This window comes from Anguilla rostrata, chromosome 1 (genome assembly GCF_018555375.3).
Source record: "Anguilla rostrata isolate EN2019 chromosome 1, ASM1855537v3, whole genome shotgun sequence".
Taxonomy (NCBI): Eukaryota; Metazoa; Chordata; class Actinopteri; order Anguilliformes; family Anguillidae; genus Anguilla; species Anguilla rostrata.
Window position 1 is genome coordinate 58,872,990 of NC_057933.1, and position 14,151 is coordinate 58,887,140.

General features: G+C 43.5%; 1 protein-coding gene across 2 annotated transcripts; it reads right to left on the reverse strand.

Annotated features, from left to right (window-relative positions):
- Nucleotides 1-2,847: 2,847 nt before the first annotated feature.
- On the reverse strand, nt 2,848-13,730 carry cnot10 (CCR4-NOT transcription complex, subunit 10). 2 transcript variants are annotated; one of them, XM_064345499.1, is made up of 19 exons: nt 13,400-13,730; nt 12,661-12,755; nt 12,374-12,535; nt 11,810-11,960; nt 11,334-11,473; nt 10,874-10,960; nt 10,628-10,711; nt 9,637-9,754; nt 9,264-9,413; nt 8,846-9,048; nt 8,428-8,549; nt 7,051-7,227; nt 6,097-6,177; nt 5,424-5,537; nt 4,577-4,707; nt 4,245-4,280; nt 3,784-3,911; nt 3,510-3,585; nt 2,848-3,345 (listed from the first exon to the last, which is right to left on the reverse strand). In XM_064345499.1, exons 1-19 carry the CDS (start codon nt 13,416-13,418, stop codon nt 3,191-3,193), a joined length of 2,229 nt encoding a protein of 742 aa, XP_064201569.1. In that variant the 5' UTR covers nt 13,419-13,730; the 3' UTR covers nt 2,848-3,190. The 2 variants fall into 2 exon arrangements, with proteins under 2 accessions (XP_064201569.1, XP_064201577.1); XM_064345507.1 differs by having other exon boundaries at nt 11,334-11,470; nt 13,400-13,729.
- Nucleotides 13,731-14,151: the final 421 nt, after the last annotated feature.

Here is a 14,151-nt window from a genome sequence, read left to right on the forward strand (position 1 = left end):
TCTCTCTCTCTCTCTCACACACACACACACACACACACACACACATGTGAATGTACACATTTTTATTAGTAAAGATGGCAGTGTAGCACAGTGGGTAAGGAACTGGGCTTGTAACCCTTGAGGAAGGTACTTAACCTGAATTGCTTCAGTATATATCCAGCTGTATAAATGGATGCAGTGTAAATGCTATGTATAAAAAGTTGTGTAAGTCGCTCTGGATAAGAGCGTCTGCTAAATGCCTGTATTAGTACAAGTATAGCATTCCTGAATTGCTGTCCATTTCTGTTTTTGGAGAAATTAATTGTATTTGAATATGTTGCAATTAGTATCTATTATTTTACAATTTTGTAAAGTGGCATTGTTGTATCTAAAAACACCGTAGAATGGTATTACTTACTAGTTTTTTCAACATAAATTATCATAAATGTGGACTCAAAACATGTCCCCACAAGATTGTTTACACTGAGACCGTTCCAGTTTCAGTGTCAACAACCCCAACCCCCACCTCCGACCTCCTGCAAGGGAGTGCCCTGCCCCATCAGACTGGAATAATACACGCCATTGTCCAGGCATACCACTGGTCCGAAGGGCAAAAGGTCATCTGAGAAGGCCAACAGGTCACCGCTTGAGATTAAAGGAGAAAACATGGTCCAGAGTGGACATTCTGACTATGCATTTCAAAGATGTGACTGAGTGCGACTAGAATATACTGGTAAAGGTTCCAACAAATGTGTATGCAGCCAGTGGAATGGAGTTTATTCTAAAATTACTAAAATAAATATACTAAAATGTATTCAATTCAGTTCACAGGACTAGCATTTATGCTTTGCTATTCTAGGGACCCTGTGCACTTGCAGGGTTAAAAGTGTATTGAGTACTGAGCTGGATTCTGTCCTTTTATCACTTAGCTGCAAGAAATGTGCGGTTAGTGGTCTTTGTGCTCATAATAATTGGAAAAGAAATGTTTCATTTGAATTTGATAATATACTTTCCTTAACATTAATTAGTTTAGGGTATAAAACAGTATTTCAAATAGTACATTTAGCTTGAGACAAGTTAAGACAACTGCTTGTTAATCATTTTAGGCTTTGTAACTGCAATAATGAGAATTCTTGTTTATTGGAAAGTGCAATTTTTAGTATTTACACACTACAAAGGGCTTAACACAGATAACTGCCAAATGTCATCTGCCGACATGTTTTCAAGTGCTCAAAAAATCCAATCACTTAATTTTATTTAGATAAATAAGTGTACACAGCATTCACCAGCAGGCCTGACTAGGAATTGGTATAAAGGGCTGCATTAATATAGCATTTTAAATGTATTTTAGTGTCTGCCAATATTTATCTTTGACTGAGGTGATTTTTTTTGTACCATGGCTGAGATCTGGAATCCTAAGTTCAGGCGCTCTCTGAATGTGCAGAAAACACACAGAAGTAGCCTGTGGCTCCAGCCTGGTCTCTCCGGAATGCAGCTGAGCCAGGAGCTGTGGCGTCAGCTTCAATCCGTCCGGCCCTGAGTCTGCGGAGTCTCTGGTCAGCCTTTGTTCCCTGTGTGGTCCCACTGCCTCTCAGTGGAGTGGTCAGTCAGCTTTCCCAGGACAGACGGTCTTCTCTAATGCTAAATTCCTCACACACGCACACGCTTCACAAACACACGCGCGCACGCACACTCCTAAGCCACTGTCTAACATTCCTCTAAGGTGTAAGTGGTAAAATCAGAGCAGCTTTATTTTTATATATTTTGGTTTCAAAATGCAGGAATTACAGCCCTTTGTATACATAATCCCCCCATTTCAGGACACCAAAATAGTTGGACAAATGGATTCTCAGGTGTTTCTGATTAGTTAGATTTTTTCAGTAGCTTCTTTACTGCAAGTATACTGTAAGAGAGCTTTCAGTTTGTCTCAGTTCTAGGCTTTTGATTCATTTTGGAGTCCATTATTGAGGTTTGTCAACATGAGGACCAGAGTTGTGCCACTGAAAGCCAAGGAAGCCATTATGATGCAGAGAAATAAAAAAAGGTCAGAGAGGCCAAGCCTTAGGCTTACCAAAATCAGCTGTTCGAAACATCATTAAGAAATAGAGCACTGGTAAGCTCACTAATTGCAAAGGGCCTGGTAGGCTAAGGAAGACCTCTACAGTCGATGAAGTGTTTTTTTTTTAACGGTTCAGTCTGCGAAAGTAACTCGAATGACTTCAAAATTAACTTTCATGTACTGCCTCAAACATACCGATTCATTTTAAAGAATCGAACTTCCCAACACTAGTTACTCACGTTTCCATAGCACAGAGCTCCATGACTTCGATTGGATTTCCATTAAGGGCCCAGCACTAGTTTTGGACTCTTTTACCCTAATCCCCCCCCATCTCTTTCAGGGCACGTCTCTGCTCCCTGTAACTGAGAGGGTCGCTGGGGAGCCTCCTGATCGTCCCACGGGCCCTGACTTCCTGGATGGCGGATGAACCGCCGCGTGGCTCGGTTTTAAATTCCTCTGCTTCTAAAATATCCTCAATGCTGCCAAGGTGATGGAGCTTCCCACTGTGAGGTGGAGGGGGATGGGTGGGGGTGGGGGGTGACTGACTCACGCTGTCAGCTCGGGAGATCGCCCAGGGACTCACATGCTCCAGTAACCTCGGGCTCAGCACAGGAAACCGTGTTCATTCAGACACATCATGCAGAACTCCATCTATTTCTTTTTCATTTTTCACAATAGAGTAGGGAAAAGATTTATGCCACAATGATAGTCTATAACTCTCAGGTAGTTTCATCATTTTTCATTCACAAACTTTGTGATCTAGATATATCCACAAGAATTACCTTTAAAAACAGTGACACAAAAGCATGTTATGTGTAAATAAATTTTTATTTTTGATTTTGAGTCACCAGAAAGCTCAGGGAAAGGGGAGTACTACAATCTGTGGGAGGAGCAAGGCCTGCTCCTCCTGGAATTTTCCGGATTTAAAACAAAGAAAAAACCACAATCCTCTGCCATGCAGCTGAGGTCACTGAAGAACCTCTCTGTCTTTTTAGTGGGATGGGTGTTAAGTGACGTGTGAGGAAAAGGTGCCACTGGAAACTGGTGGCGTTTGGCTAAATGTTTCCATGCAGCACTGATCCTGAATCAGTATCCACCTTCAACACATCCTGTCTGAGGTCTGGACTGGTCGTTGGGAGAGCTGGTCCAGGATCATTTCCGTTGAACCTGCGTGAAGGACGAGGGCATCTGGATGGGCTGCACGGGCTGGAAGGCGGCTGGTTTCTTCCGCACGTCAGGAGACGACGACTTTCCCCAGGGGAGGAGCTGATTCCTCTTTATGATCTGCAGGGCTAAGGGTGTGTTTCCTGAGGGTTGGGGGGTGGGGAGGGAGGGAGAGAGGGCTAATTTATAAACAATGACTGACGCTCGGATCACCTTCTCACAAAGATACAAAATGCATAAAATAAAAAATGATATATATGTACAAATTGAAAAATGTATAAATGATATACATATGCAAAAGCCTCACCGTTCTGCAGCTCCAGGTACACACCCAGCAATATGGCTTCAGGGGGGATTTCCTTCGTCTGAACCATGGAAGCAGCCTGGACCAATCAAGTCGAGCGTTAGAGCAAGAACACCTCCACACCATTAAGCAAAATTCCTCACACAACAGCACACAGCTTTGTTAATTACGAGCAGTGCACTGATCTGTACGGTGACGGTATTCTCTGGGATGGCCCTGTATGAAGAGCGGTATGGATCTGAGCGGAACCCCCATGACCCGGCCCGTGCGCGCGTACCTGGTGCAGACACTTGCGGGCCTTCTCGTACTCGCTCCTCAGGCAGTAGGCACTGCCCAGGTTAAACAGCATCATGGCGCGGGCGGAGCTCACCGTGCTGGGGTAACACACGGGGGTCGGCTTCCCCGCTGCAGGAACACACACACACACACACACACGTGCATCGCACAGATACACACGCGTCACGCAAACGCACTCGCATGTTACACGAACGAGCGTACGCACAGATCACACAAAAACCAAGACAAGTGCGCAAGAGCGGAACGCATTATGACGCATCCACAGTAAAGCTGGAAAATGGTATGGAGGACATGTTTCGCATACTGGCCATCAAGTACAAAAAAACATGCACTAAACAGTACACTGTATGCTTAGTAGACAGAACAAACTTTGAGGACACGGTAGTTAGGACACAGTCAGCACGCATGCACACACACAGCTGCTTAAGGGCAGTGACTCACAGGACTCCACTGGCTCCAGGTCCCCTTTGTCAGACCCTGTAAAGCAACAGGTATGATCAGAGCTGCAAACTAACAGTATATAACTATTTTACCACGTGCACTAAACAGAGCCCCTCCATAATTATGAAAAATGCAAATACATTCTTACTAATTGTGAAGAGTTAAAACAGTACATAAAGCAATCGCTTAATAGTTTTCCCAAACTATTTCTGAATGATCTGAGAGAAGGAATAGAGAGAGAGAGGCAGAGGGGGAGAGAGGGAGGGAGCAGAAGAGAGACGGGGTTTGGAAGGAGAAGCGGCTGGGGCTGATGCAGAAGGTGGGCAGGTTACCTGGGTCCAGCTCGCTGGATGACACCCCCAGGGACACATCGCTCACGTTCTCTGGGTTCAGGTGTGCGATGGCATCTGAGATCCGGTCCAGAGAGATCAGCGCCTCGGCAGCGTACAGGTGCCCCAGGAACCTGCCGCCGCACAGACAAGCGGTCACGGTCACAGGCGCGAACACGGTCACAGGCGCAAACACGGTCACAGGCGCAAACACGGTCACAGGCGCGAACACGGTCACGCGAGCGCACGCAGACCGGCAAGGTCACAGGCATGACTACACTGCTACGCTGCTCTGTGTTGGCTGTGCAAGCTGCGGGTTTGCAAGGCCCTGCATTACGGGGTCTGTGAAAGAGACCTTGTGAGAGAGACCCTGTGCAAGAGGCTCTGCGTAAGAGGCTCTGTGTAAGAGGCCCTGTGTGAGAGGCCCTGCGTAAGAGGCCCTGCGTAAGAGGCTCTGTGTAAGAGACTCTGTGTTTGAGGCCCTGTGTAAGAGACTCTGTGTAAGAGACTCTGTGTAAGAGACTCTGTGTTTGAGGCCCTGTGTAAGAGACTCTGTGTATGAGGGCCTGTGTAAGAGACTCTGTGTAAGAGACTCTGTGTTTGAGGCCCTGTGTAAGAGACTCTGTGTAAGAGACTCTGTGTAAGAGACTCTGTGTAAGAGACTCTGTGTTTGAGGCCCTGTGTAAGAGACTCTGTGTATGAGGGCCTGTGTAAGAGGCTCTGCGTAAGAGGCCCTGTGTATGAGGGCCTGTGAAAGCAGCCATATATTTACAAAATAAATATATTTGTTACATTAATAAAATAAACACAATCTCACAGACAGACATGGAGAAAGAGAGAGGGATCATACTTAAGGGACCCGGACAGTTTGCTTTGGTGAAGGAGTTTCTCTGCGTGGTTGAGGGCCATCAGGTTGTCTCCCAGTGCCAGGGCTACGTAAGCACTACAGGCCAGGATAGAGCACCTAGAGTTACAGCAGAGGAGTCAGAGTCACAAACCTCGTGATACAAGAGAGGTATCACAGTCACACACCTGGAGTTACAGCACAGAGGAGGCAAAGAGAACCAAGAGTTACAGCAGAGGAGTCACAGAGAACCTAGAGTTACAGCACAGAGGCGTTACAGAGAACCTAGAGTTACAGCACAGATGAGTCACAGAGAACCTAGAGTTACAGCACAGAGGAGTCACAGAGAACCTAGAGTTACAGCACAGATGAGTTACAGAGAACCTAGTGTTAAAGCACAGATGAGTCAAAGAGAACCTAGAGTTACAGCAGAGGAGTCACAGAGAACCTAGAGTTACAGCACAGAGGAGTCACAGAGAACCTAGAGTTACAGCACAGATGAGTCACAGAGAACCTAGAGTTACAGCACAGAGGAGTCACAGAGAACCTTGAGTTACAGCACAGAGGAGTCACAGAGAACCTTGAGTTACAGCACATAAGGCTGTATATAAACCTCAGGCAAGCAGGAAGACGTTTCTCCTGCAGGTGTTTTACAGAGAGCAGGACAGGAGGGCCTTACCTCAGGTTGTCCACTTCCTGCTTCCTGAGGGGGGAGGAAGGGGCGGCAGGAATCAGCTTGTCCCCGTCAGAGCCTTTCCCACTGTCACACACAAAGGGACACAATCAGGACCACATTAAAAACATGACAACTACGTCTGTGTGTGTGTGTGTGTGTGTCTGTCTGTATGTGTGCTTGTCCGTGTGTGTGTGTGTGTATGCATGCGTGTCTGTCTGTCTGTCTGTATGTATGCTTGTCTGTGTGTGTTTGTGTCTGAGTGCGTGTGTGTCTGTCTGTCTGTGTGTGTGTGTGTGCATACACAGCCTGACATAGGTACACGGCCAACCAGCCTCTAAATGCAGCAAGTACTTCAGTCAATCTTTCCAGTGATTTAGGTTCTCTTGAACATTCAAGTAAAGCAGGAACTCTATACACTACACCCTGTCCATAGCACTCAGAGCTCAACAAAACAGGACAAAAATGCAGAATATCCAATATAGCTGACCTCAATTAGTGCTACAAGCCTGTAATCAACATGTCAAACAAGCATAATCGGTTTGTGAATGAAATAAGGAACTTGTCCTAAAAAGTTGCGAAACCCAAAACTAACCCAAACCTGATCTAAAGCTTCGTTCAAGTGGGTTGGCCCATCAAGGCTAACATTTCAGATTTGTGTGGATGTGCAACTGAAACTAATTTCATTGAGATAACTAGTAATGTTTAAAGTGTATCTATAAAACTTTGACATGACAGCCTATCCCTTAGGCACCAAGATGAAAGCATGAATTAGCTAGCAGTACAAGACCGACAATACTGTGCCTTTATTTTAGAAAGCATTCATTAGAAACCACTGCCAAAGAAAGCACTTCTAAACTACAATCTATCCCTACAGAACATTACAATTTCATGTCTTGACTTTAAACCTGCGGGATAGTTCTTTTTGTTTGTTTGTTTGTTTGCGTGCGTGCGGCTGACCTGCAGGCCTCGCTGTTCTCGCTGCCGCTCTCCGTGCTGCCGGACAGGCTGGAGCTCTTGGAGCCGGAGTCGCTCTTCGCCTCCTGCTGCAGCTCCGGCAAGAGGAGCAGCGCGTTCCGCAGGCAGATGGCAGCAAACTCCATACTGGCCACAGGGATGGCCGCAGACTGCCCGTCACTACAGCGAGGACCCCGCCGCGCCCACCAGCCACATCAGTTACAACGGCGACGTTTCACTCATCTTTCCACTGTAAAACTCACTCACGCCCCCTTCTGGCAGACCCTATTCACTTCAGCGCAGGACTAACATCTGTCATAAACTCCAGGGTGTCCCATTACTCTTCACTCCTCACCTCCTTTCCTCCACTCCCCCACTACCACTCGTCTCCGACCCAGAAGTACGTGGAGGACAGGAAGGGAGGAGACAAGTGGAGGAAAGGAGAGAGTGAGGAGGCATTAAGAAAACTGGGACAGCTTATCTACTTCTCCGACATCAAAGTCAACGTCGACTATTGATAAAACAGCCTTATCATAAGCGTTATTTTTTTGCCAAGCCCACAAATAGTCCGACAGCCAATCACATATTTGTACATATGGTCAGACCATTTAAAGCATCAAAATAGCTTGTAAGTTTAAAGTACCCAACAAGTAGTTGCATTCACAGTAGCCTGTACAAACACATTGTGGTTAGCATTGAGACACTAATATGTAATCAGAAAGATTAACATCTCATAGTATATAAAATTTATTGTAATTCCAGAATCCCGATTTTCCTAATGTCTGAATCTCATACAGTATGCTGTGACAGCCTACATTCTATTGCCAGTTCATTGCATCTGACAGAAACATTTCCGTACATTAGTGAAATGAATTTCGCTTCATAGATATTCTTTTCCAGTGTTCAGTGTTCATATTGGAAAAAACAAATATTTTGCTGAAATCTAATCTTTTGGTAATAACTACGTCCTTTGGAAATGGTTGGTTGTGTAAATGTATCCATGCATATTCACATAGTGAAATAATGGAGATGCACCCCAGGCTGTCACAGAAGCTCACCCGCTCTGTCCATTCACAAACATACCCTTTAACTGACAACACCTGGCATGAGACACTGCTCTGAAAGCAGTGGTTATGATTCAAATGAACCTGTCAGAAAGTTCACTTCAAGCCAAGACTAAACCTGGCAACTGACAAGTTCAGTCAGTTTCAGAATATTACTGCACATGTTGTAATGCAGCACCACCTGCTGGTCAGGAGAAAGGCAAATAAATTGAGGCTACATTTATATTTTTTAAAAACCTGAAAACATTTCTTAATGTAACACTGGATAAAAATGTAACACAGAGCAGAGACCAGGGGCATCGACTGTTTTCCTGACCTGTACACTGTGTTCTGTGTGGACTGAGAGGCCAGGACAATCTTGCGATGGTAGCCTTGACCCACGATGGACTGGACTATGCCCTTTTTACTGGGCAGACCTTTGGTCTCCTGCTCCGAGCTCTGAATAGACCACAGAAGGGGGGGTGGGGTGACAGAAAAAAAGAGGGGGATTACAGGGAGGAGAGGGAGGAGTGAAGGAGAGAGGGGAAAGGAGGGAGAAGATGATGAAAAAAGTTGAGGGACAAACCAAGAAACACAAACCACAAATATCTCTTCCACCCTTCTTTTACTCATAACAGTATTACGGGCTAAAGGTACCATTTCATTTATATTATGAATACTAGTGTCATTAAGTTACATTTAACACATGAACTGATTCACCAGAGTGAATGGACACACTCCATATCTTCACTTACCCCCCTATTGGCAGAGATGCAGCACTCTGCCAGCCTCAGCCACAGGCGCGGGTTCGAGTGGTACACCTGCACAGCCTCCATCAGGCACTCGAATGCCGCCAGGGGGCGCCCTAGATGCAGCAGCTGGATCCCGCAGTTATAGAGCAGCTCATAGCGCTTGTTAGCCAAGAGGGCACACATGGGGACGCCAGAGAATGACTTTGCTGCAATGACACACACGGCGGAGAGGAAAGTGTGACGCTGAGCATCGTAAACGTACAGCAGGACCTCAGATACCAAACCTTTGCAAACGGGGGTGGGTCAGAATTCTGAGATTTCCACAACATTCAATAACATTTAATTTCATTGCAATTTAATTAATTTGGCGTTTAGTAATTTTTTGTACTTCCATCCCTCGTAACCAGGGGGCGACACTTACTCTGGCCATTGCCACCGTGCCCGATCTGTGCACACGTGTGGTCATTTTCCTGCAGAGCCTTCTTAAAGTAGAAAATGCCCAGATTGTGCTTCCCCATCGCAAAGTGTATGCAGCCCAGGTTGTTCCAAAACATACAGCGAACACATTCCCCTAGGAACAGGGGAAAAAAAAATCTTACCACATCATGGGAATTATAATATTACAATAAAGATAAAATAAAAACATTTCATAAAAAACTAAATCATCTGTGCTTTAGAACTTACTGTTGAGCTGAATAACATGTAATGGGACAAGAGGCACTGTATTAGACTTAGGGCTTTGAAGAGGATCATGGTCCAGTATTAAGACACAAAGAGGGACAAAGCATAGTTACCCGTCTTCAGAGGTCCAGGGTGCTCTGCGATGTTGGAGCTGTTTAACAGTTTCACAGCTTTCCTGTAGTTTCCTCTGAGATATTCAAAGTTACTCTTCAGGAAGAGGGACGGAGCGGACTAGGGAGGAGGATACAAATAGTCATATTTACACACCTGCCTCCAGATGAGAATGCTGCTGTTAAAGGCATAGTATGCAGGATTTTTAGCCCTGCTGTGGTCCTGTGTTTACAATCAAAGAAGTCTCCTCCTCTGTCCTCTTCATAATTGAAATTTTTTGCCAAGCCCACAAATAGAAAATCCCACAGAAAAGAGCATCAAGCCCAAAAATGTCCCAAACACATCTTATAAATTACAGGCAAAGGAGCAGGTATTCGAGAAATATGCACAGAAAGACTGCCAGAACATCATAGATATGTCTGAGCATGGTTCTTTTATAATATTTTCAAGGTAAAAATCCTGCATAGTATATCCTTAAGGTAGGTAAACACATTTCTTTGCAAGGTGAAAATTAATATCTTAATTGTGACTGACATGTACTGGTGAAGATTTGACAGATGAAGCCAATTATCATCAGTCTGTGAACTTCAAATGAACAGTTAGCAGTTGTGTGTGAACACACATCTAGTGACATTATTATGAATACTTTATTACCATAAGCATTTAAAAATAGAAACAAATCATCACATGGGTTATGTGTGCTGCCATTGTCACATCATTGTTTGAGAAAACAAGTGATTCCTGACATGTCCACTGATATAATTTCTTGATCTACACGATTTACAAGAAAGTATATCGAAACTATTTAAAGACCAGGTTTCTGAAGATGAACAAGCATAGTTACCGACACTCACATAGAGACTCAAAGGTTTTAAAATATTTGTTTATGATACACATAAGAAAAAAGATGGTATCATCTTTTCAAACAGGTCAGTTGTTGTGATTTTCAGATGTTTACCCATAGCACACATAAGTCAGGCTGAACAGACTCACAGTTCCTGCTGTGTTCATCACAGACTTGATCTCCCTCTTACACGCCTTCAGTGACTTCATCTGGATGTAGGCTCGGACTTTATACTGCAAAGACAACAGTGACATCACCGGTCAGCACATCGTACAAAAACACCATCCATCTCACAGCCGGCAAAATCCGGTTTTATTCCAGTTCTGTAATAGTCGAATAAAATAAACAATCCATTGCCCGTGGATTCATTGTTTCTGGTTTTTCCAGTGACTTACCTGATGCATTTTTGACTTTGCAGCTTCAATCACAGCTGTGCAGTCAGCCTTCTGGTTGCCACCATCTTTGTTACTGCTGTTTGCAGCCTGTTTAGATGAAAGCCCCAGTACAATTTATGAAACTTGTACACAGCACAAATGTCCCAGACGTCCATTTCCTCTTTGTCATTATATTGAATATAGCAAAATAAATATGAGTAATACTGCTGATCTCTTTTGAAATCCTTCAGAAATGTTATTCAAATGGACTCAATATACATACAGGACAAGTTTCATGGCAAGGGAATGTTGTGACATAAGTTCTGTTTCCGATACTTGGAACTTTGGTGGTATGTACTTGCTAATAACACATGACAGTAGTACATGCTGCCAAGAGCATGTGTACATAGTATGTAATATCAGAATTTGGGTAGACAGCCTAGAATAGGAAGTGCAGAAAAGACAACTAGAGGCCACTCACCTCCGCCTTGCCATTCTTGTTGTTCCCCTGAACGGTGAGTTTCTCCAGCACAGCCAGAAGATGGAGAGCCTTTTCCGGCTGGAAGGTGAGCAGATACAGATCCACCAGCAGGAGGCACACTGCCTGAGCAAACTTCTCTTCTAGGACAAATGACACCATCAAGCCATGCCACACTGCTGCCCGACTTCACCCGCAGCACTTAACACACCATCACACAGGAAAGACACGCTACTAACCCGAGAGCTTAAACACTCTCCCTACAGTGACTTCTACTGTTGTACAATGAAGGTGACTCATCACACTCAGTGCAGGAAAGACACACTACTAACCTAAGAGCTAAACACTCTCCCTGCAGTGACTTCTACTGTTTTACAATGAAGGTGACCACCCTCTTTTTGCCATTTCATTTCCCCTTCTACATCTACATTCAGTCAACCAGCACCATACATTTAACTTCATATGCTTACAAAACATACCAAAAGGTTCCAAGAACTGGTATAGCTTTTCTCCAATCACAATTGCCTCTGAGTATTGCCTCAGGTGGTAGTGTACGATCGCTTGATTGTAGTAAAGGATGCTGTTTTCAACATCATCCAAACCATCAATGTCTTCAACAGCTGTATGAACCTAATGGGGGAAAATCAATAAGGGTGAGTAAGACAATATCATCTGAAGTGTAACATACAATCACACCTTGTTGCTGCATCCTTTGAATGTACTCTACAGCAAATCCACCACCACACACTAGGGAAACGGCTGTGCAAATTATTAGTACTGTTTAATATTTAAGCATTTAGCAGATGCTTTCATTCAGACACAGTTTACATTCCTCGTACATACAACCCACACACACAGCTAGATATTTATTGAAGGATACAATGACTATGTCCCACCTCGGAATCAAACCTACAAACCTTGGAGTTCCAAGCCCAGTTCCCTAAACATCATGCTATACCCATTTCATTAGTGAAAACTTACTTAACCAAGGCAAAAAAAAAAACAAAACAAAAAAAAAACATTTGTTTCATGTATTGCATCACCTGGTTTTTCATTGCTAGGAGTGTCTGTTTTAAGGTGTCCGTGGTTGTTTGGCCGCTTTTGTAAAATTCTGCTATGGCCTTGTTCATTGCTATTTTATAATCTTCCTTGTTTAACTCTTGTAGGGCTTCGAGGTGCTTCACCGAGTCGTCGTAGTTTCCAGACTGTGAACGCAGAGAGAAAAATACATTAACCTTTTGCTAAATCCAATTCCAGCGAACTTCTAATTAGTACTGTTGCTTCGCTACATCCAATCCTTGCCAAACGTATGAAGTCAACCGTTACCTACCGAAAAAGCATCAAACGCGTTAACTGCCAGTTCTTTCTCTTGGTCTGTACTCCCACTGGACGCATGATTGTCCTGCTTCATTTCAGCTGCTTGTTCTGTTAATACATTGCACAAGTCAGTAGCTGCGTTTGAAATAAGTTATCAGAACAATAAATAGTTAGTGGCGTGATAGGCTACCCAGATAGAGTTGCTTAATAGCATGCACCGAACTACAGTTGGAATTTATTTTTCGTATTTTCATTATACGTCTTAATGGTGACGTTTTACAGTAAAACATATACTCGTTCTCCTCATTGACATGCAAGAATGACCCATCTTGCCAGCTCGCTAACAAAAGACTGAACAAAAGCCCGCTACCTGCCAATTATTTACCAACACAGGCAAAGCGGCATCGCTTGAAAAACTGTGTAATACCTAAACGTGTGAATATTACATGAACTTGATTTTCTCTGACATTAAATGTGAAAGTAAGCCGTCCAGACTCCTAACATACGCTCATATGGTAACGCAGCTGACAATGACATATATTTACAGTTAACCACCAAGATAGTTATATGAACAGTTCTTAACGTTGGTCATCATTTTAAACACAATCTGCCAATAACTTTGGTGATTACATAGCTAGCAAATAATGCTAAACAATAAACATCTCAGGTTAGTGGAAATAACTGATCGCAGCTAACCATTCATGACTTTAACAATTCAACAGTGCAGTGTTAAGCATATAATCCGTCCTAACCTGTATTGTTGTCTCCCATTTCTGCCAAAACTGTGTATGAAGTTAGACAGCTATCATTAGCTAGGTACCTAACGTTACCTTGGAACTAACTTAAACTATACTAGCCAACCAACGCCTTACTAGGTAGGTCAGTTTGCTAATAAATCAGCAATCAAAACGACTTTCCAAGCGGGAATTCGCACGTCAATTACTACTGTAGCTAGGAACAAAAATATTAAAGAATTTATTTCACAACAAGCTATTCGCTTAACCAACAAATATGTCTCGAACAGCGCAACCGGCTAGATGAACCTTCGGTGTTTTTTTATAATTCCGCCATTAATATTTCCCAGTGGAAACCAAAGCGCAAAGCATTGACGCAGATAAAAATTCAAACGCTCGATTGATCGCGCGCCCTCTATTGGACTGGAGACAAAATACTAGAATATTTGCGGTAATACCATTTCTATAAATTGTTGCAGGCCTAAACTTGTTTTTTCTTGTGTGGGAAAAACAATATGCCCTGTCTGTATTCTGTAATAAAAAAAACACAAGCCCAAACAACATTTGCAATAATAAGCACTATTTTATACTGCCATGTATTAAGTAAAGTAGGAACACATCCGTAAAGAGAATGGAAGACATTTCTCTAATTAAATAGCTTAACTCCCCGGAAGACAGTCACTTCATGCAAAATTATATCATATTCATGCAATAAAATGAAAAAATAGGAAGCATGTTGAATAAGTAAAAAGCAATTAAAAGATCTTCAA

Bases quoted from the DNA above. Each gene is read 5' to 3' on its own strand.
- cnot10 (XM_064345499.1), bottom strand. The intron at 8,550-8,845 runs GTAAGTGAAGAT...TGGTCTATTCAG, and splicing joins GCATCTCTGCCAATAGGGGG to AGCTCGGAGCAGGAGACCAA. The intron at 4,281-4,576 runs GTAACCTGCCCA...GTTGCTTTACAG, and splicing joins ATCCAGCGAGCTGGACCCAG to GGTCTGACAAAGGGGACCTG.